At 39.0% G+C, this 25,139-nt stretch overlaps 1 protein-coding gene across 1 annotated transcript in view; it reads left to right on the top strand.

Annotated features, from left to right (window-relative positions):
- The first annotated feature begins 7,974 nt into the window (after window positions 1–7,974).
- Window positions 7,975–25,139, top strand: part of LOC149777248 (uncharacterized) — a 60,274-nt gene continuing 43,109 nt past the window's right edge. Inside the window, exons 1-2 of the mRNA XM_089941390.1 lie at window positions 7,975–8,029; window positions 13,441–13,685. Coding sequence (XP_089797516.1) covers window positions 7,975–8,029; window positions 13,441–13,685 — 300 coding nt within the window. The remainder of the gene's footprint in view (window positions 8,030–13,440; window positions 13,686–25,139) is intronic.

The raw sequence follows: 25,139 nt of genomic DNA, 5'->3' as shown, positions 1-25,139 counted from the left end.
AAATCAAATATTTTAGTGCGGTGCAGTTGATTTTCCATTATGTGCGACGGTTTCAAGCGCAATATCACGTGATAATCCTAGGCATACGTAAATTATAATCAATAGACACATAATCTGATCAATGCGAACAACAATGCTGTCTAAAGGTAATGTTGAATGAGTACTACAAGAAAGGATAAAGGTCTGTTTATCTGTCTGTCTCTCTCTCTCTACATACATACATACATACATACATGCATGCATGCACGCACCCTTCTCATGCATTCATGCATGTATGTATGCATGCATGCATACATACATAAAGGCCCTTCTTAATACATAACACGTTACAGAAATATATATTTTCAAATTTACTTTGGTGGAACTAATTTTATTCTGTTTATTCTGTTCGTTTTATCGTAATAGACCAAATTTATTACAACAGTGACATCAACTCTTTCTTCATTAGTTCAACCATGAACAAGCTTTCTTTAAAATATATCTTTACAAATCATGTCGTTACAAACGGCTAATTATGGTTTATTAAATGCCTATTCTTTGTTATTGTGCTCCCAGTCTCAGCCGTGCAATCAAAATAAGGTTAAAATACCGGTGAGCAGTTAAATTATATCAATTTTGTCATAAAAACTGGCAGCACAATTCCTCCGCACCTTCCCTCCTCCAATCATTTGTCTTCACACCCACCAAATCTACCCAGATTAATAGGCGCGCTTTATCTCGCTGGGACAGTGTGTGTGTGTGTGTGTGTGTGTGTGTGTGTGTGTGTGTGTGTGTCATTTGGTTTTTTAACGTAGTTTCAACAATTGTTTCAGTCATATCGCAACGATGTCTGCAACGCGGCAGTTTATAGTGATGCCAAGCACTGGGGCATCATGTTGCAGACATGTAGCATGATGTTCCACCCAGTCACATTATCCCGACACCAGGCAGATCAGTCCTAACACTAACCTCTTAATGCTGAGCGCCAAGCGAGGCACCTTTTAGTACCATTTTTGTAAGTCATTGGTATGACTCGGCCGAGAATCGATCCCACGACCTCCCGCATCAGAGATGGACGCTCTAACCACTATGGACAAGAGAGTTTACTAATGCACTGTATGTTAGAACAATACGACCATAATTGTTGAAATAAATAATGCAGATTCAGAAGGAAGCAAGGGCTGAGAGCAAAAGCAGCAGATTAAGCCACAAAACGTTTGGAGGTTTGGGTGGCCCAAACTGGCATTTTAGACATTTTAGTCTGTCAAGATTGATGATCACAACTCTCGTGATTATGGGGGCAGGGAGAGGTGGGGGACAAACATATTCCAATTCTTTACTTTAACAGATACTCACAGTAACCGTTCTGCAAGCTGACATAAGTCCACATAATCTGATATACGTTTATTCAGAATATCTTAGCAGACGAAATGGATCTTCGATCATTTTGATGAATGTAATGCAATATGTTAAAATTCCGAGTAATTTACATTAGGTACAATATAAATATAAAAGTTACGTTTAGAAATCACGAATCGTGTTCATTGTATTTTACTCATGCCTGTTCCTTCTCTTGCAATTTGTTTATGCTAACTTAAACTTCAACATTTTATTCTTTAATTTTCCGTCAGATTATTTTCCAGAAATTTTGCATACGATTTTCATACCTGGTGCAATCGATTATCTTGGACCAAATTTTGACAGAAATAAATTAATAGCGGACTAACTCAATGAACACAAGAACCAATGTGACATCACCATCTACATAGTACTTGAACTTAAATGTTTTTGCAAATTTGGGTTTCAAACATACGTGGTTTGTGCTGTTTTCCTTTACATCCAACATTTCCTTTTAAATACTTGATAAAGCATGAACAGCTGTGAACTTAATAATAATAATAATCATAATAATAATATTAATTCGTTTAGAACGGGAGAAGTGAACCCGGATCTCTCGTTCTACACTGTTGCACATATACCTAGGTTAAAACATAAATATGAAGCTAGTCACCATCAGTTTCGATTGCAGTTTGCTTAGTCATTTTAGAAAAGAATGGGTAATGGCAGGTAAATATGGTATGAAATCATAACGAAAGAAAAAGTGCGAAAATAAAAAAGACGAAGCTTTTAATATTTCAAAACGAGGGGTGGTTAAATTTAATCTGAGTTCTGAATAGTTCTAAACCTACAGAAGTGTGGATGTCACAAAGGTAAAATACACGTGTACAAGAGAAAATGTCGTTATAAATAAGGATGGAAGGGACATCAGTGACAAAAATTAAATAGTAACTCTTTACATAGAGACATTATATTTTTGATATCCTGTTCATGCTTCTGTGAAATCTAAATGAGACAAAGAAAAAAGTACGAGAACCATTGCTTAATAAGTGATAACGCTCCCACAATAGATCTGGACATATGCACAGATAAAATGAAATCCCAGGGCGTGAATTTCAAATGTGTACTAAGATCCTACGAAAACTTCTATCGAAAACAAGAACACAAGTAAAAGGCAGATGCTTCGGCATATTTCTAATATTTTGTATTCACAGTGGAGCAATGGTGGTATATATAACCCATTTTAATAATTTGAATTAAGGACGTTTTTGTAACTAAAATATTACAATAACTGGACCTTTCAAGAAGGAATATAGCCCATCTTTCTACAGCAGGTCACGATACAAGTATTTACCATTATTTGATTACTATCTTCAGAACTAGACAGATATCAAGTGAATTCAGAGATAACTGAAAGTATGCCTCCATTAAAGCTATATTTAGAAGTGAGACAGGAAGTTTCCGTAAACGGCACTTCATATCATCTGTATATTTCATTACCCATTGTTTCTTAAGATAACTAAGCGAAAATAACACGCCGTATATGCAAATGTCTATAATATACGAAAAGAGATACAATCCTGAGAGATGAATATTTAATAAGAAGCACTTTCAAACTGAAGGATGAAATGTGCTACACTTGATACAAATCGTGATCGAATGGGGTGATAGTTTGCGCTAAACTGGGTAAGCTCATAAACAATTTGATTAACTGTACTATATTTGGTGCAGGTTGATGGTGCCAATGGTTTGGACAGTTGTGGATGTGTTGATGTTATGAAAAGGACATAAACTATTCACAACTGATATAAGTTCTAGGCAAATGGGCTCCTCAACCTTTCTAAAAGTGGTCACGATGACTTGGATTTTATATGGTATTGGCTTAGCTTAATATTGTACATTTAGGTCAGCACGCAAGATAGGCGCTGCAAACTAATACACCAACAATCGTGAAATTTGATGATGAATCTTGATGAACACAACTACTTCATTTCAGTAGCATGTCATTCTTATCAATGTTACACACAATTTATTTGGGTTAAATTTTCTATGGTACGTTAATTCTCACACACATTGTTCATGTAAAAGTCATGAAATTGCTAGAAGTGCCGGCTATGTTATTGCAATTGTGATTATCTCTCAGAGCTTAAGACGAAGTTTTGCCATAAAGTAAAACGTAATTATCTGTTTATAACTGAATAAATAGCCAGTACTCATCACAAGGTATTTGTATAAACCCTTTTAGACTAGATGAGCATGCTTCAAAACGCTGGGCCCTACTTGTTGCTGATGTTGATACACCCTTCTGAAGAATACAAACAGACAAAATATTACGTTTACCGTTTAGCATGTTTGGTTTTTTTTAAGACCATGATGAAAATGATAATCTGATTAACTGTTTTCAGTTCTTTAGGCACCACAATAACTGAGATATAGTTCTGCTTTTGTGTACAAAATATTTAATCAAAGATGTTTGTTAGTGATATGTATATTTATTTTGCATTGTTTGCGGACCTCTTCTCTATGAATATATTTAATGTATGATTGTATTTTCTAATTGGCTTTATTCAAAATCAAATTCATGGTTATCTCACTAGGGACATTGATGTTCTAAACAATATAATTCATAGCTAATATTCCCCTATGAGTATAGATTAAATATTAGGCTCATTATCTTAGTCTTAGTCTTGGACAGTGTTATTCCCGATGGAGAAAACAGCTGCACCTAATGTTTGCCATGTTTTTTTTTAAATTATAGTTTTAATGATAGACCTTATTTTGTTGACAACATAAAATGTTGAAGAAGTGAATTTGTGATCCTCCTCCTCCTGGTTCAATTTTTGTGTATTAGTTATTTTATATAACAATGTTGTTGACTTATTCTTGCCTTAACATCTTGAAGCTGAATCAATCTTATTGTTGTGTTCAGTTTTCATTTGGGTGGAATTCAAATAATTATTCATTAGAAATACTAAGTGCTTATCAATAATATTCTTGGACTGGATCATCAATCTGGAATTATAGTGAATTCAGATAAGAATAATTTGGGATTATATTATTGTCATATATCAAAATACTGTAAGCGCATCATTACACTCTAGGTCATTGGTACATTACTACCGTCCGGAATAAAGGCACATCATCACATACAATATTGACACTTATTCGGAAAGCTACTGGAATTCATTTGGAACTTTATACTTTTGGACTCGTCATAACATTTTTTCAGGACTATTTGAGATTTAATTCACACTACTTTAAGTCTTTTCTTTTTAATTTTAACTTTGTATTGTAGTGAAATATTTACTTTTTAAAATCACAAAACATGTTCGTGTTTGCTTTTTTTCTGTAACTTAGTTTAAGACCAATGAGTCGTAACACTAGGATAATAACATTTGACAGTGGTTTCATATTTGTGCTGATCTTGCATTAGCAAAGACTTCAGTTAAAGTCCATACAGTTATCAACTTCGCATGTTACATTTGCAATTCTAATTTCATTCAAGTTTGTAATTATTCGATTTAAGAATATGTCCGATTATTGTTAAGTTTTCTATAATGAAACCCTTTCTTCAAGTTCATTATCTTCACTTTAATATTGTAAAGTTCTAGAAGGTAGTAAGCGTTGTGGATATTTTGAAATGCCTGAAAATTACAAAAGAACATATAAAATATACACAATAAACAATAAAAGTTAATTAAGATTGAGTTAAACAAAATTGTACTATGTAATATCATGACACTTAATATAAATTTCTTAACATTATAGCCCTGATGTAATGTCGTTACCAACCTTCATTGGCACAAGCGAGAGAGAAATGACTATATTAGGTCTCTAGACTGGACGGTAGAAGGAAAAATAAGGATGCCACAAACTCTTACTGGGGAAATTACAAGCCCTGTATATAAAGGTAATATATTTCCTACATTACAAGACGAAGAACTCTCAAAGTTGAAGAATGATATGATTGTCTTAATGTTCGACGTTCCGAATGAAAGGTCTTCTCAAAGTTAACTAATAGCAATAAGCGCATAACATTGTGTGTTAAGTGTAAAACGTTAAGTCATACAAGGTTCTGATGTTTTCCACAATACATCTGCCTTTAATAGAACCAGTCTGATCGTTGTTTACAGGATGAAAAACCTGCTTAAACAGAGCGATCAATCTTGGTGATAAGTGACACGTCATTACTTGTTACGGCTGTCTAATACAAGGCAATAAAGAGCAACAACAGGTGTTAAAAACAGGCTTCCTTTCTTGCACTAATCATCTTGAATCGACCTGGATGTTGCTTGGTCTTACAAAATGGTGTTTTTTTTATTGTTCATGAAAACCAGAAACGCTCTTTAAAGACTGGTGGTCAAGGATTGTAAAATGGGTCAAAGACAAAGGGCCCAACGTTACGAAACCCATGAGTGACCCAAAACATCTTACATAGTGTTGACCCTAAAGTGGTATCATTTTGCTACGTCACAATTCTTACCCAGATGATGTTGCTTAATGAGTTCTCTTCACACTGGTGAGATGTGAAGCACAATCATATCATAATATATCAGGAACCTCATATGGTCATCTACACTCTCATAACACAGAGAGAAAGAAACTTCAGCGGTGCAATGCGTTTTGTACAACTACTATTTTGAATACCTAAGTTTCCAGATATTGTTTCTACAATTACAAGTGCTGCTAGATGTTATTGAACTTGAACGACTTGGGTAAATCCCATTCCTTACGAGCTCGAGGGTTGACAAAACCAATTGTAGAGGACATGATCCCACTGTCCTTATTTAAATACCAAAAGGTATTTTCTAGGAATCAAATCTGTTCTACCTCAAATACATCTTACTTCCAATAGAAAGTTAAAACAATCATCTGAGCACTCCACATGTTTTGAACCTGGAAAGACACTGTTTCTTCTAAAAACCAAATGCCAATGAATGTAATCAATAACATTTTTAGTGTACGATACACATATTTCCTCCAAACGACAAATACTCAGCTGGACGATCTGTGATGAGTTTGATCGCAGTCTACATAGACATGAATTATAAAGAGATCGCTTGCATTATTATGTCAATTTAGGAATGGAATACTGCTTTAAATTTTAAATAATATTAAATGTGTATATGATCAAATTACACGTGACCGAAAAACAAATTATAATAAGTTACTCAATAAGCTATCGACAGCTTAAATGTTGGCATGAGTTGTTGTTCAAAAAGACGATGAAACTGGAGAGGCAAAATTTGTAGATGCCCCTTTGCAGAAAGGTGCTTTATTTATGCATGCATTGCATATTAGAAAAATGCTCCTCCATTGCAAAGTAAAATTTTTCATTTCAAGCAATGCACCGCATTGACACCATCTTTTTTATTACAGACAATATGTTGTCTAATTCTAACATTCCTACACGTTTTCAAGACTGAATTAACTAGATAATCAAACAACTTGCAGCCATTAGTACAATGCTTACAACAACCAAGTTTATTGATACGTGGTAGTTCGAATTTCACTACAATCTCCAATTTACTTTAAGCATTTATACGCAGTAACCCGTATGCTTATCTCGAAAGCTTTACGAAACATTTGCATCAAAACACTTTAGCTTATGTCGCACATATCGTGATGAAGTGGATGAACGTCTGTTGAAATGAATAACTAATTATATGTTTTCATACCCCAGGGTTCATTTTCTTAATTTGTTTGATTCAGAGGCCTCTTTCCCGTTGTCCTGCCAAAATAGGGACAAAGGGAATGAATGTCTATTTCACTGTTGCAACTAAGCAGATCCTCTGCATGTGGGATTTAGCAGTAGGCACACCGTGGATGACAACGACTTCATGTAACAGTACTCCCGTAGGCAGTACTTCCGTAGGCACATTGTGGATGACAACGACCTCATTTAACAATCCTCCCTTAGACACATTGTGGATGACAACGACTTCATGTAACATTACTCTCTTACGCACACCGTGGATGACAGCATCATGTTTCAGTCCTCTCGTACGCACACTGTTAATGACAACGACTTGTACATAGCAATTGATATAAGTGAATTTCCTTAAAATACATCCAGCTTGTTACAGCGATACATGATAGCTTGGCAACTTGGGAATGTTTCCTTTCTCCCATTCAGTTACGTACACATTTGCATACTTTAGATCAAACGTTTTCCCCATAGCTGTTTTTACTTTGGGAGATAAATGTTTTTGTTAAGAAATAAGTCTTCTTTTATACAAGCAGATAAATACAAGATCATAAATGGTAGAATGGAAGGATCTGCGGACAGACAGATGCATAGATTGATAGATATGGTTCAGTTAACAGTCTATTGATTAAATTGTTTTGTACTTTTCTATTAAATAGTATGCAATTCTGGGAGCTTTTGAGCCTACATAAATATTTTGATATGATACTATCCCACACAAAGCCGTAATTGAAAAGGCCTAAGTCAAACTGCGTTCACGAGAATTAGCATACCCAATATTATTTTATCTTCTTTTAAAATTAGGTCAAATAAATAAATCTAAACTTAATCAGAACAAACTAGTCCTGATCTGCATAATATAAACCCAATAAATTGTATATATTGGCTACATTGCAGTGGCTATGTTCACTAGTATCTGCAGAGAGACACAGGCAATCTTTCAATTCGCAATGAAGCAAGCTGTAATTATTTATGTCGTCAGTGTCATGGCATATATTCGATCAGGTATGTCTGTCAATTTGTTCGTCTCACTGAGGAGTGTATGTATGCATGTATGTATGTATAGATTATATATATATATATATATATATATATATATATATATATATATATATATATATATATATATATATATATATTTATTTATTTATTATTATTAACTTCGATAGACTATGAACTTTCACAAATATAAAACTTGTAAATGTCAGTGAGTTGGCAGCAAAGGTCAAAGTTAATGTCAACCCTATTCTAAAGAAACATTTTTCTACGTTTCTGTATTAACCACAGAGGCATCAGTACCAATGTTTTTGTATTAACTACAGAGGTTGGTCAAACATCTAACCATAAAAGTTACCGTTACGCTGTCACCAAGTGGACTGTAGCTGAGTGGATATTATTTACGGGAGGTAAGACCTCCTAGCAGAACATTTGTATCAGAGGAACTGGAAGTCGTTGTTGCGTCCCCGTGTACGAATTCACATCGCTCGTAAAGATGATACATGAACATTTCACGCTTGAGATTCTTTTGCACAATAACCTGTGGAACATCTTTGACCTTTTAAATGTCTTTTTGTTCTAACCAGAATAAAATATATTTTGGGTAGAAGTCCTAAATATTGCTTGGTTGTTGCACTTGAACATTCGTCTTTGAATTTTCCAAAAACCTCTATCATTGTTGTTATCAAACAATGGATGTTCTTTCGGATAATCGCTGTTGTAAAGTTCGATCTCGAGTGTACTTGATACGGTGGTTATATCCATCAGCAGCGAGTCGGTGTCGGTATAGAGCATCTTGCCTCAGTCTTAGTAAAATGGTTTGAACTTATCATAATGAAACTCATACGTGTGCAACTTCGGCAAGTCGAGTATTGACGACCCGACTCGGATTGGTGCTTTCAACTTAAGGGATGCTTTTTATTATAGACAGTAACAAGCCCACAAGCAAATACAATTGTCATGCGTCCAATGCTGTTTCGTCAATGAGCTTTTGAAACTTGTTTTGTTCACTATAAGGAACAAGGTCGACTGGAATTCGCATTCGAAGATTCTTCATTTTATTCCGAAGTATGGAATTGTTTATGAGCTTGACGAAACCCTTTTCAAAGTTGTTTGTGGCGGTTGTATGCAAAATCCGTTTTGATTTGTATATTTGGCACCATCCAAGCTTGCTGAGGCAATCAAAGCACCGGAGAAACCTTACTTACATTCATTCAAAATAACAGGCACAACTGCGGATTTCGTACGTGAATTACATGGTTGGTTTGCCCTGAGATCTGGAAAAAGATTGGTGCATTGAATACATTTACATTTGGATTGATCAAATAATGTGAAATGTTAATGTGACATCCACACATCAGACACTGACAACAAATATGGTGCCAGCAGTTCTTCAGGGTATTCTATATCAACTTCAAAGCTGAATCCATGGTTGATATTGCTGTTTAAATCTTGTACGTGTGTTTGTATGTCAATATGTGTGAAATCAATGCACTGAAACTCACCCACATGTAAGATTTGCATCAATGCCTATTCGTACAGATTATTGGAATAAAGATACAGAGTACATCTGTTTAGAACAGCGGGGTCATACCCGTCTTTGTTTGGGTATTTTGGGCGCTCGTATTGACGATTTGCCGTTGATACTCCGCCACTAACTTAGAGCTCGTTAAAGAGATCGATCCATCTCGTCGTTGGTTTTCGATTGTAACGCGTTCCAAATCATTCCCGGTGACGTAAACTAGTACGTATGATCAAACTTATACACTTATCACGAAATGCCTCAACCACATCAGCGAACAACACCACATCGGTGCACAGATAGAGATAATGCTAGTCACCCATAGTTTTTGCAATCAGATGCAAACCAGATTTAGCGTATTCGTCGAAGAATTACCTACGTGACAGAAACGAATTAAACACTTCGATCATTTGCAACTGCATGTCGACTAACATGTCCAAGTCTATCATGTATTGGTAGGGATACAAGCCTTTTTTCGTTAACAGGTCTGTATCTGTGCCACAATATAAACTAGAGATTTTGAAGTTTTCTGCCGCTAGATTACTAACATGTCCATTGAAGGATTCAAAACCTGTAACGAACCGATGAACTGAAGTCGTCTGAGCCTATTTTTCCATGTTGAATGGAATAACCCTTACTCGTGCATTTGACGCTTGCGTTATTTAGTGGCCCTCAGACCCAAGCTGGTATAAACCAAAACTGGATTTTCTTGTTTGATATGGTTTAATTTGCAACCAAAAATTGATTGCTTTGTGTGCCCCTCCTCTATTCGTGAAAGCGATGTGCCTAGCATCGTTCTAACTTTCAGGACGTTCAAAGATCCCGCAATGCATGACCATATAACGATTGGCGGTTCAGTTTGCCCATTACATCTGACAACAGCTTTCAAAACCCGCATGGGACATGTTCAACAACGTGTCCTATGTGTGTTTCATTTCTTGTATTGTCGTTGGAACTGTATAAACGTATTCGAAGACCGCATAGAAGATATAGGATACATTCATATTTTGTAGCATTGCTGCAAGCTTCAAAATGGTTTCACGAGGATCTTGCATAATCGTACTCTGTAACGTTTACTTATTCCACCGCAAAAAAGTCATGCTTATCAAGGAGATTTGTGGGTGTCTAATATATGGATGCGACATCTGTAAGGAAGTTTCTTACTTCGTTATTTACCGTTAGGTCAAGCAACCTTCCAAGATTCTTTATCAATATGTAATGAACTGAACCAAACAACAACTAATCAATACGTGTGCGCTCAATTTGTCCATGAGGATATAGCGCAAGTGGATAAAAGTATTTATCGAAAGTAAACACATTAACAGCGACATCCGGTTTCATAGTTTCAAACGTTTTGAATATGGCCTTATTAACATTCACCGAAAATTCTGTCACCAAATTGATTTCACCTAAGTATTGCTGATAATTACGTGGTTGTGATTATGGCTAGCTGGAGGTAACGCAGAAAAAATAGCCTATTCCAACATCTACCATCATCACTTTTCACAGTTATCACTAACCGTGGAGGAAAATACTTTGGTGTTGGTATATAACTGGATTATCAAGATTACATCATGATACTGTTTTGGTGTATTTCTCTAACGTCTCAAGAATCTTTTAAATTCCTTTGTCGATTTAATAACTGATTGTCTTGGTGTCACTATGGAGTATGATTGTACAAGCACCGTTGTGATTCTACGGTGTTGTGATTTTAAATCCATCCTTGTCACGATTAAGCGGCACAATTAAATGTGCATTAAGACCAATATCCGCGTTAACTCCTGACAAACCAGAGCGCTGTAAGACTGATTTAATCCAAAAATCATATTTAATAACTGTTGTCGGGCATTTTTAACTGCTTTATATGCGTGTGGAATAATTGCCGTGTGATTTCCTAATTCGCCACGGTGCTTTCGAAGTTTTCATTCGGGTACTTCTAATTGCTATGCTTTTCCAGCAAAATTATGATGACGACAGTTTTATTCACACTTAATAATCCAGTATGTCTGTCTTTCATGTATTTCTTGATATTGGATGCAAATGCTTTGATTGTTTAGAGCTGCCGACAGAAAATACTAAACAAAACCAAATAAAGATATTGAACTATTAAAGGTGTTTGAAAAGTTATAAACTTATTTTAATATGTACCGTAAAGTGGTATACATTTTGCATCCCACAGAGCCACTGCTGCAAAGCAAAGTACTTATGTCTTATTGCCATCCATCATATAGTTTTGGTTGTTATTCCGACGCCTGTCACATTGGTGGACACGTGTTACTCATTCCAACACAATACTTTCATACAGTTTACCGATTTACTTCATTTGCTGTGAGCAATACTAAAGTCATACTTATATAGGTATTGATTATAATTTGAACTAAGCAAAATTCGTCAGAAAATAATATGTAAACATATGTTTTACAAAACATTAGCTTACTCATGTTTATTTGAGAAATTTATTTACCTAACTCTTCAATTTCTGAGGTTAGTAGTCCTCAAAGATATTAAACACGTCTGTTTTAGAATTAAGTATTTCTTGTAAGTGGTCCGCAATCCCATACTGCCTAAGTGTGTGTGTGTGTGTGTGTGTGGGTGTGTGCGTGTGTGTGTGTGATTTGTATTTTTAACGTAGCTTTAAAACATTTTCAGTCATATCACTACGATGTCTGCAATGTGGCAGTTTATAGTGATGTCTAGCAGTGGGGCATCATGCCGCAGACATATGGCATCATGTCCCACCCAGATACATAATTCTGACACTAACCTCTTAATTTTCAGCACAAAGCTAGGCAGCTATTAGTACCATTTTTATATGACTTTGGTATGATTAGGCCGGGGTTCGAACCCGCGACCTCCCGCAACTAGGCCACTGGAGCGGTCCCCATACTGCCTAAGTGGAAGTAAACGTGTGTGGTTTAAGATTAGAGCGATTTTCAGACTTGTACGTTGTTTCCCTACCAACACATGCAGTTACATAATCAGGTTTAGATAAATTGTACATTTCAGTGCTAACATTTCTTTGTTATCAAATTAAAAGACTTTTCAGGACACTTAGATTTACTGAAATTAAGAAACATATTCCGACATGCATTTTGGTAGCTTTGTTTTAACATTTAGTATACTTTAAGTCACGTGTTGCAATAAGTTGTTTACTCAGCAAAATAGTTTGGAAATCGATATGTAAAATTGATAGAATATTATTACAAATTTCCGTACAGAGCAAAATATCACTGAATAAGGTGTAAAGTTGGAGCGAGAGAGCCATTGTCAAATGATACCATAAATGACGAAACTAAAAGCCAATTTTATTTTACTGAGTTCTACTTTCAATGGACCAAATTTTAACTTTTTTCAATATAAAATTTTTTAAATGCTATACGTTTGCGTGGGTTAATACATTATTACGTATATTTCAGTTCGAACTTACTAGGTTATTTGTTTCAAGTGTAGGATTCTTCATGAGTAAATTAATGAAGATTTACTCCACTTTGTATTTATGTCATTGTTGCCTTAATCTCTTGAAATACAATGAAAAATGCTTGATTCGCACCATGCACGATTGTCCTGATGATAATTATCATTTATTTATTTATTTATTTATTTATTTATTTATTTATGCTGTATAGAACGCATTAAACTATGACTAACAGATTTCCTTGATTGTCTAAACAAAAGATACAAATCGTTACAAATGTGTTGTCTTTTTGTGTCGCTCTTCCTTTGTTTCGCTTTCTTAATTTTTTTCTTCTATGTTTGATCATTTGTTTCTTTATCTCTTTCTTTATCCGTATACCAACTAATGGGAAGTCATCGAAGTCTATGCAGTCCCTCTACTCCGCTCGTTCCTTCGTTTGATCACATTATATTGTCAACCTTTGGTTTATCTCCATTTTGTTAGCACCTGCTGACTCGGAAGAGGTCTGGCTGAAAGATGTGACCACAAGATTCCATACAGGCAAACGGACACTTAGTGACCGTGACCTCGCTGATGAATTGACTTTCAAATTCATGCACGGGTCACATGCTCTGACTTTAAACTTGAAGAGAAATTATGGAATTGATCCAAACGCTGACGTTTATGTTGTACGAAATTTGAAAGACGGTCGATACCAGCTGCAGAAGACACGAAATTTGGATAAGGAGGTAAGCGTTCGACAGACTACATAAAAAACTTGTTCCTATATTATTCACTTCCTTATATATATATATATATATATATATATATATATATATATATATATATATATATATATATATATATATATATATATATATATATAAGTAGTGAAGGGGGGCGATATAGGGACATGGGACTTATCATTAAAAACACCCCTGGGCCTGTATAGGGACTATGTAAATTTAACATGGAGAAAAATCGTGGGCCTGTATAGGGACAAGGGAAATTAACATGGGAATCTATTTTGAGTCAGTCTAGGGACAAGGGAAATTTAACATGGGAGAAAAAAGCAATTCTAGGGACAAGGGGAATTGAACATGGGAATAGAGTTTGGGCCTGTCTAGGGACTAGGGGAAATGGAACAGGGTCGGGACCCTATTTTAATATGGTCCCGACCTGAATGGTCTCTATTGTTTTTTTGTTTTTTTTTTAAAAAAATAAAAAAAATAAAAATGGGGTAGGCAATTGAAAGTCGATCTCTTTTCGAGAAATTGGAGTGGCCCTGAAAAGGGCCTTTGGGTTTCTTCTTCTTCTTCTTCTTCTTCTTCTATTTCCTCCACTTCTTCATCCATCCCCTTATCTTGCCTAATAATCCTTTCTTCTTCTTCTTCTTTATATCTGACTCTGGTAACCAGTCAGGATGGCCCAACTCTCTAAACTTGGTCTGTATCTTCATCCAATTGTTGTTAAGCCGCTCAAATACTTCCTTTTTCTTTTTTTTCCCCTCATCTTTTCTTTCTTCCCTCCATCTCTCTTTAATCTTCTCTACTTCTTCCTCCGTTACTTTTCTCATCAGATCTTCCCCTTTCTTCATCTTGTCCAACCCCCATTTTACATTCCTCCACTCTGTCCAGTACAATATCTTTTCTAGGAAGCACCGGACTTGGATGACATGATCCAGTGCTTCCTTCAAACTTCCCACTCTGAAGTAAGGTGGGTTAATGAAGCCTCTTGACTTATTGACTTCTTCTTCTATCATCCCTGCTATGATATCTCTTGCTGTCTTTAGGCCTTGAACTTGACTGGTTACCAAGTCTTTCATATCTCCATGCCTCCATTCCTCTTCTATTCTTCCTACAACATATTCTACATCCATTATCCAAAAATAGATGTCTCTCAACAGATTAAATAAAACTGATACTTGAGTCATTTTGTCTCAGTTATTCCTTAGAATGGTGCGAACGACGAACTTTGTGGGTTCTTATAGTTAAAGTGCGGACGTGAAGGAAAACATCCCCCCTAAAACAAAATTGATCTTACCTAGATTATCACTTAAAACGCGCGGACGTGAAGGAAAACATCCCCTACTTTTCTCATTTCATATCATCTACTATCCACATACGTGAAGCAGCAATAAACAAACCCAAAATCTACTATTGACACACGCAAAGCATTAAAATTAAACCCCAAATCTACTATTCACACAAACGTACGTGAGCGCTTACAAACACAAACACAAACACTATAAAAAAAAGAGTGAGTGTTTATATTCACACTACTCTACATAAACACATTGGCAAATCGATTACTATATCTTTTCTAGAGTATTGGGTAGCCCTGAAAAGGGCTGTTTGTTTTTTGAACTCCAGTGACACCTGGTTAATGATGGCACCTTCCAGGCCTGGCACCACACACACATCTTCTTCCCCAGTCTCCTTTTACTTTCTTTCTTGCGAGTGCAGAGGCGGGATGAATGGCTTCAGCACCCCAATCCTCTGTCTCTGGTAACTTGTAAGTCATCCTCTCTCCTATTTTCTTTTCCTCCTCTTCCCTCTGTCTTCTCTCCTCCTCTTCTTTCTTTATCCTTGCCTCTTCTACTATGGTCTCTGCAGCCAGTTCATTTACTATGCGCCTGGCATATTCTAGGTGCATCTGGAGTTCTAGCAGTTTCACAATCCTTGTATTCATTGTCTTGCTGTTAACAGGTCGACGATGGGTAGCCCAACTGACGATTAGTTTTCAATTTATACTAAAAGCGCGGACGTGATGGAAAACATCCCCCTGAAACAACAGTTATATTACCTAGATCATAACCAAACAAACGCGCGGACCTTAAAGAAACACTCACTCACTTTTTTATACTGCCCATCACTATTCTAAAAAATTTTCATTTAATCAATAATATACTATCCGCATACGCAAAGCAATCCAATCAAACCCCAAATCTACTCTCCCCACACCTCAAACAGCAAAAAACATGATCCTTATCTACTATCCACACAAACGTACGTGAGCACTTACAAACACACAATCATATACACAAACACATACACTCACACTATAAAAAAGAGTCAGTGTTTATATTCACACTACTCTACCTACACACATTGGCAAATGGATTGTTATTTCTTTTCCAGAGTATTGGGTAGCCCTGAAAAGGGCTGGGTTTTTTTGCTTGTGTGAAGTTGAAGCTAGGGCGATCTTTTAGTTTCTAAGAATGCGACGTCCTCTGAGGATAGACTTTCTGGCGATAGGTTTGCTTCTTCGGAAAGAGAAGAAGAATTCTTTGGTGTCGATACGAAAATCGACAAAGCCTCTGTCAGGTTCAGGTTGCTGATGCTGCTGCTGTTGCTGCTCTCTCTGCTGTTTCTGAAGTCTGTACTTCTCTGTCCATTCTTCTTTCTCCCTGTTCACTTCTTCTCTGAAGAGCTCTTCTATCAGGTCTTCAGTGACTTTTAACATTCTCACATTCTCTATCTCTTCTGGCTTCGGTATCAGACTGTGTCTGACCCTATGCAAATTCACGTAGGCTTCGTTTAGCTTAGCTAGTTTGGAGCACATCTTCGTAGGAGGATGAGTCGACAATGGATGGTTAGACTGGAAACTTACCCCGGTTCTTAAAGTCAAAGCGCGGACGTGAAGGAAAACATCCCTCTACGGTTTTCGAGCCGCAACGTTCAATGAGTGTCATGAGAGGGATAGTAAGAAATCAAAGAGCATGAATCAAGATTCCTATAGCCAAACAAACCACAAAGGCATTTTTTTCAAAACACAACATTTTTTATTCAAAATCACTTAACACTAACAAACAAATATAACATTTTTAACAATAATCCAACAATATAACATCAAACATTTTTTTAAAATTAACACTTTACTTTAAACAGGGCTGACAACGATGTGAATGAAGTTGTGACTTCCACTGTTGGAAGTCATTAGGCCATTGATGGACACTACGTTTCCTAGCTTGAGACAAACGATAAGCATAATGGTCACAAAACCATCGATCTACTTTCACATCATTTCTAGAAGAAGAACGAGGATCAAAATGAATCACTAAATGTTCTAATGAATAGCCCAGGCTGCGATGATGCAGAAAATACACACAATATTGTCCACACACCAAGGAATCTGTGCCTTGTAATTTCACATTATTGAATCGGGTGGTCTGAGCATTTCTTCTCATAAAGTCAATGATATCGTCTTCCAAAGGGGGCAATCCGTACGAATCGAAATATTCCACACATCCTTCTTGAGGAAAGTAAACGGCTACCCAGTGGATTCCTGTGAGATGACTGTCCTCCGTGTTGATCACATAAGCTAGATGGTCTTGAGGTCTGCGATGAGGGAGTTCATCTTTAACACAGACGACAGGATTCCAAGAAGCCGTATACGAACTGTGGTTCAAAAGGTAATAAAGTTCCCAGGGATCCATGTTTTTTTTTCTTCTTCATAGGTAATAATAAGTGATCAATTCGATCCTGACTTTTTGCTTGAAAATGTCTGACAAATAAACATTTCTTCGTTTCGTCTCCTCACTCTGATTCAGGAGAGCTTCGATACGATGGATCTCTTGAGTGGTTAATGGTGGACAAGAATGTTCACGCAAGTCCTTATACCACTGGTGCAACACGACTTCGTCCTAGATGAGACTCCAAGCTTCGTCCAGATACTCGTCCAATTTTTCTTTTTGACTCAGCATCAGGCATTTATCGTGTTGAATTTGACTGGGATGATCGTTTTGACATCCAACGCAATCTTTCTTGATCAATTCCGTCATTTTTTCGACCAAGTGTTTGGCAAAACAGGAGCCTAAATGGGCTTCTTGTTCTGGCCATCTTGACTTCATCATGATAACTTCTTCTTTTTCCACGGTCTCTTCACATTCCATCTCCAAAGTTTCTCCACTAGGTAAAGAGGGATAACAGTCTTCCATGGTTTCTAATAATCTAGAATGACTTCTCTCAAACTGTTGATTTCTATCGTATTATCGAATTCTGCATACAGGATGACGTTCAACGTTACATCAGGGGGTCGTTTTGCAAACTGAATTTCCACACGAATCTGGCCGGATTTTATAGGGTGGAAATGTCCCTCGTCGCTGCCTTGGTCTGGAGTGAAATCAAAAACCCACAAAGCATAACCTCCTGCATAATCTTCGTACGTAATACCGTGACTGGTGTTGGTTCCTAACTGACCGGTGGCTTCGTACAAGGACAAGTACGATCTCAAGTAATTCTTCTTGTCAAAGTCGGGTTCGAAAGGTCGGGTACACAAGGTCTTACCATCGCGACTGACTTCGATCTTGGACACGCCAAAGGGTTGAAAGTAGAAAGGATTTTTAGCGATAGCTCCATTGAAGGCTGTATTCTCGACCATACCAACGATTAAACGTTTGGGTAGCTGTCCTTGGAACAGATGATCTTCGATCATGGATCGCTGTCCAGCAGGAATGGTGAAAGTTTTCACTTTCACGCGTCGGATCGGATACTTAGCGGTTGTTCTGCTCAACGTCTGACTGATGTCGTTTCCCACTTTAGGTAACACTTCCACACGGCGTACGTAGAGTCTGGCTTCTTGGATTTTGGTTTTGTAATCATCAGTATCAGCCAATAAATGGAAAGCGGTACTGCTACGATTCAGTCTCAAGCGGACATCCACTCCGTTCAGCAAATACTTTTCTTGCAACCACATGTCCAAATGCAAACGATCCATCAGTTCTAAACTTGTGTTGGGTCCCGTGATTCTCTTTCTTCGTTCTACAAATCCCTTATTTTATTGTTTCTTTTTATCAGTTGTATCAATTTCGAATGTTTCAAACTCGCCAGCTTCGTCAGCTTCCCATGCCACACAGGCATTGAGATGAGTGTTCTTGGCATCTATTCCGTACGTCAAAAGATTTTCCAGGTAGGCACGATAAGGGTAAGTATCCATGCTACTACTGACTAGTTTGTTATTCAAGTACAAGTCCACTCTGCTGAACAAGGAATGCATGAAATTGTTGACGGGAGCTACTGGCTCAGTGTCTATATCACCTCCTGTCTTATCTAGAACTTTGACTTTCAAGTACAAGTAACTGCTATTCAAATCGATGTAATCTTCGGGTTGTCCTTTGATTTCAAACTCGATGGGAGCGGAATCGGTCAATGAGGAGACGGGATGAAATTCCACCCACTGGGATTCTTTCATGGTCATCATGGTGGGTGGCATGGCAAACAGATCCAGTTCCGACTTGGAACAAGCGCAAGACTCTCGGTGCATCATTTTTTCTGTTTTTCAAGAATCGAAAACGTCTAAGTCTCGAACGGTTCTTCTTTTCTTTGTCTTTCTAGCTTTAGACGTGTGAAGTCTGGTGAAAGGGTGTTTTCTTCGTCGTCTCTTTCTGCATTGTCCTTGCTGAATGCCTGACTCGGTAGCGTGCAGGGCATTTATAGGTGTTTCTCGTCGGCCCAGAAGGTCTTTGCCCTTTTGCAGCAAGACATTTTTGCCTGCCCTCATGAAGGCTTCTTTAGGGTTTTGTTTGTCGATGATGACATTTTGTGGAAATTCTTTGCCTTGCGTCAATGACGCATCTTTCAAGGCGTGCAATCCGCGTGTCACCATCGGTTTCAACACCGGGGCCACCGAACGAAAGGCTGATTTTAACATATCTCCTAAACCGTGTCCTCGCTGTCGAGCAACCCCTCGGTAGACTGGATACATGACTTACGAGTCGTAAGAGAACCGTTTTCGAAAATGGAGTTTCACTGTAACTTTCCCTTTGGAGAATGGAATATTTTGTCCCAGATCTCCTTTTATAGCAATGTTGACCGTGTCCAAATACGACTTACTGACGGGCGAATAGTGAGGATGTACAAATTCGCGGTGAACGTGATAGGTGTTTCCACCTTCCTGGTCACTGGTCGTGGCACTATCCACTTTGAAAGGAATGACACGCAGTAACGGCACAGAGGTGTGTCCCACCACGTTGTACTCCACCACATCGGAATACACAAAGATCAAATTCAGTCCTTGGTTCAGATCTACAGGGAATCGAAAAAACTTGTAAAATTCTGTATTGCTGTTGATCTTCGGTTTAAAATTTGGAGCCATTTTTGTGTCTCCGCCTAAAATATCAAGCAAGTCACGATTAAAACTGATGGACAACGTTTGGGTATCCTTAAATTTCATCAGTAAGCGACGAGCCACTTTATGGTACTCCAGGGTGACACTTTTTTTTATTCTGTTCAGGGCTTTGCCAAAGGCTAAGTTGAACCTGTCCGCAATAGTGTCCACCAAATGTTCACCACTAAAATAATAACCTGAATGAATTTTCAAGGTGTAGATAATGAAGGCTGGATTGCTGGCTGGTCTTGTGTCCCCTGAAAACCCGATTTCATTCATGGCTTGTTGCAATTGTTCGTTCAGGATTTCGATCTCAAAAGTGTTTTACTTTTCGGTGATGTTTTGGATTTGTGTAGGGTGAATCATTTCCACCAAACCCACTTCCCAATGGGCTTCGTGATCTAATGGGATGGCCTGAGGTAATTTGGCCGTGTAACAGCACAACATGTTGTGGAGAAACACCTCCATGGAACTGTCACTGGGTAAGGTTAAGTGAAATTGGTTTTCGTGACTCATAATTCCAGAGTTATGTGGCTGTCCGAGGGGTTACTGGACGTCAGAGGCGTGTCTCCGCCCAAAATGGGGTTGTTGTTGTTCGAGTGGTGACTGACACTGGAACTGGACACAAAGTTCCCGTGGTTCCCGTTCGAGGAGAATTTCAGGGAGGGATTGGGAAGCAGGTAACCGATGCAACTGCTCAATAAAATGGTCCACAATTGTTTGTCTCCTTGTTGTAAACTCAAATTGGCGATGGCTGCCCCGATGACACAATACACCACGAAGATTTGGCAGAAAAAGGCGATTTGCGTTTTAGGCACACGTTCTCCTCACCACACCCACAAGGGTTGTTTTTGTAAATCTTGCACAGAAGAACTGGGTGAAGGAGTGGTCGACGTAGCTGCGTCTGTGTGAAAGGGCATGATGGTCACTTCTTTTTATAGTCGATGACTTGCGAAGCGTCGATCCAAGAATCAAAACTGGGTGGATATACTTTCCAACGTACTTTGACTTCTTTGACACGTTGTTTGCCCACTTTACGGGTTCTGCGTTCGAGAATGCTTTCGATGTCGTACACGTCGTCTTCTTTTTTCGTGACAAGTTGTAACTCGGGCAAATAAAACGTTCCTTTGAGCACTTCTCCTTTCATGTCTTCCAATTTAAAGACGACAGGATGACGGCCATGCACTCGTCCAGTGACACGAAACAATTCTGTCGTCCAGTCAGGTAAGTAACCTTTGTCGAAAGTGCGTTTGGCTTTGCCAATGCGCACCCAATCTCCTACGGTCAACTCTCCACTTTTCTTGGGGACAGCCCTCGTCGGGGACGTACCAAACAGGTGCTCAAACACCAGCACTTCGGGAGTCACTTCTTGCGGGGCACGTCCAATGCTTCCATGGTAAGATTGGTTGTACGCTTGCACCAGGTGCGGTAAGATGTCGATGTACTTCAGAGTGTGGTGATGCGTAAAATATTTCCACATGCGTTCTTTCAAAGTGCGTTGAAAACGTTCCACGATGCTGGCTTTGGTTTCGGGATTCTCGGTGGTAAAAAAATGAATGTCACGTTTCATTAATTCTTTTTGGAAAGCTTGGTTCAGAAATTCGGTACCTTTGTCCGTTTGCCATCGAAGAGGGTGACGACCGCTTTGTTTCAACACTCGTTGCAGGGCTCGCACTAACTCGCTGCTCGATTTGGAAGTCAAGGGCACGACCCAGGCAAATTTGGAAAAGACGTCGATGACACAAAACAAATATTTGTAGACACGATTGTAGCTGGCTAAATGAGAGACATCGGCTAAATCGGCTTGCCATTGATGATCGATGCCTTCCACTCGGTTGCGACTTCTGGAAAACTTGCGTCGAATGGGTTTGTGTAAAGTGTAGGTAGCTTGTTCTTGTAACCATCGTTGCACTTGAGGTAAACGGAGACTTTTCAGTCGAGTTTTGGTAGCACGATACAATTTTTGAACTCCTGCGTAACCTGCAGGATGGGAGGGATCGTAGTAAATGCTGGCTAAGACTTTTCCCATTTTTTTTGTGTTTGTTTCTGTGTTAATAAGACACCCACTCTTGGAGGATGCTACTCATTTTCTCTTGGGGTATTTTCTTGGATTGCAATGCTTTGCGTGTGCGACCGGCAATAGGTGTCGAAGAGGAGGATGTCGGAACAGGGGATATCGGTTCTTGTTTCACTTCTGTCTTCACTTCTGTCTTCACTTTCTTTTTTTCTTGTGATGAAGAAGGGGTGGTCATCATCTTTTTAATCCATCCAATTCTGGAGGTAGGTAGTGTTGTTAACTTGCGTACTTTTTCTGGTGGAGTTTGAAACCCTTCTTCTTCTCCTTATTCTGTCTTGGTCACTGGTAGTGGTGGTGGTGGTAGTGATGATGGTGCTGGACTTTTCATCAAGGTCTTAAAATCTTTCAGAGTGGATAAAGCTGTTTCGTCTAAAGCTTTCTGGTGAAAGAGTTGCAGTCGTTGCAAGAGTTGACCGTACTTTTGCGATTTTTCTGTTTCGGACAAATCTTGGCGATCCATCAAGGACTGCAATTCGTGTTGTAACTGGGACATCTCGCTCAAATGGGGATTGGGAGGTAAATGCGGGGTGTGTTTTTCTTGCCAACGATGGTATTCCATCCATCGTTTGTAAGGCACTAAAGCTAGTTTTCGTCCTTCCATGGGGTTGTCAGGGGTCGATTCTGAGATCTTGGGACTTCAGAGGGCCTTTTTATCTTGCCCCCACCAGTCCTCCCAACATGGTTCCCAAGACTCCTTTCAGTAAGGGGCCTAACAAGAGGGGTAAAATGCCTCCACGTTGGACCAACATCTTCTTCTTTTGACGAAGGGGAATTTTCTTTTGAACCATTTGGCGCAGAACGTGACGATGTTTGCCTAAGCATTGTTTCTGGTGTTTGGACAAAGGGATCGTACCTTTCAAGACGTTCAAATAACATTTGCACACGGCATCGATAACCTCTTTGGAGGCTGAGTGAATGAGTTTTTTTCGTAGGGGTGGAGAAGCTTTGGACAGGACAGATAACATGTCCCCATGTTTGACTAAACGAGGAGGCAGTCCTTTCCTTTCCTTTCCTTGGGGCTGTTTAGAAGAGGGATGTTTTCTGGAGGTTGACATCTTTGAGTCTTCAGCACCAAAAACACTGATACCCTACTTGGTCACAGGCCTTTTTTATACTGGAACGCGTCGCCACTTATTGTCTTTACGTCGTATCAACTTCAGGACAGGCATGACACGTCGTGCAGGGGTACGCAACGGACTAAATCGAGCCAGTTCTTGCTTGGACAAATCCAGTAAACTTTGTAACATGCCCGATCTTTCTTGAACTTTGATTTTGGGAGCAGGTACTTTGTGAGCAGCAGCCACTGCCACTAAATTTAAAGGTCCTGCCACTGGGGAAGTTCTTGGGGTCATCAACGGAGATGTTCCTGGTGTAATCAACGTCTCCAAGTACTCTTCAGTTCTTGGTGACATCAACGTGGAAGTGAATGAACCTGAGGCTACCGGAGACGCGGTCACCGCCTTTGCAGGTCGTGGTTTGCGAGTGTAAGGTTGCGTCCTGGCCGAAGTGCCTCTCTTGCGACTAGTTTTCTTCTGTGGACTTTTCTTTTTCTGGGGACTTTTTCTCTGTTTCTTTTTCTGGGGGCTTCTTTTCTTTTTCCGGGGTGGTGTCTGGTAAGAGGAGGGTCCCGCCACTGGAGAAGGTCTTGGTGACACGGGTCTCCTTGGGGACCTGGTCTTTTTCTTCTTCTTGGAGCTTCGTTTGACTTTTTCTTGGGGAGAACTTTGGGGGCATTAGGATCCCATCTTAGGAGTGAGCGAATGATGACCCCTCCTAGAGTACCGCTCCCTCCAGGTTTCAAAATGATTTGTTTTTTGGTTTGAGTGTCGATGCGGGGATCGGCCAGTTGGACCAAAGCGACTTTGTTTCGATCGATAAAGCGTTTGGTTTGATGAGGAATCTGAATGATCCCTTGGAGTAATTGACGTGCCGTCACCGTGAACCATCGTAAGACTTCTTTGAGACTAGCTTCTAAGACACGAGTTCGTGTTTGTGGATTTTTTTCTCGACTGATGCCATACAAGGCACGAATCAATTTGACGGGAAGATGCGACTGAAGGGACGTCATGTTCAAACTGTGTGAGACAGACACAAAGGGTCTGAGGTTTTTATAGATTTTTTTGTGGAGTGAAGTTAAGTCGAGGACGGAGACGTGTACAGGACAGGCCCTCCGTCTTGGCACCAGTGGTGAAACAAGTGGGTACGAAATAGCAAATTATCGGGGGTCGTAGGTTTCAAATCGACGAGTAAATAGGCGTGTGGAGTTTGAGTGGCATCGTCGTACGCCTGAGTCAGCCAAGGCGTTCCTAACTGTTTGGCTAAGACTTGCACTTGCGATTTATCTCGAGGGCTTTAAAACAAGACCGCGTAATGCGCATTGAGACTGATGGTGCGATGGGCTTTACTTTGTTAAAACAAATTTTGAGTGATGTAAACGACACTGGCATTACGATGATGCCCTTTGCGCGTGATCCACAGTTTAATTTCTTCTTCGTCTTCTCCGAACATGTCGTCGAAAATGATCAAATGGGTTTGACGGGAGTCAGAGACGATGCCGTCGTCTTCTTTAGGAATGCCTTCCACAAACACGATGGATTCGCCTTGACTTTCTCGCAAGAGGCTGTACGCCGATTGCCACTCTTTGTAACACCACACGATGCGCTGCGGTGGTCGATCGATCAAATGATGTTTATGTTCGATCAAGCGTTTGACGAATTCGGTTTTGCCTGAACCGCTAGGTCCAGCAATGAGCATGTTAAAGGGATGGCGAAGATACAAAGCCTCCCAACTGGCACGATCTAAGTTTTCGTCGATGACTTTGACAGTAGAGGAAGAGGGAGCAGAGACAGCAGAGGTAGCCATAGTGTTAGGAATGTCACTTGTGACACGAAAACAGACAAGACAAGAGTTTATTTATTTTTTTTCAGGACACATTTATTGAATGTTTTAAACATGAACACGAAAGACAAAAATACATAAAAGCCAAAGGCTTAAGTACAACGATAAAAGGCACATGATA

Source organism: Sinohyriopsis cumingii, chromosome 18 (genome assembly GCF_028554795.1).
Source record: "Sinohyriopsis cumingii isolate HCF-2022 chromosome 18, ASM2855479v2, whole genome shotgun sequence".
Lineage (NCBI taxonomy): Eukaryota > Metazoa > Mollusca > Bivalvia > Unionida > Unionidae > Sinohyriopsis > Sinohyriopsis cumingii.
The sequence above is the reverse complement of the archived record's forward strand: the minus strand, read 5'-3'. Positions and strand labels throughout refer to the sequence as shown.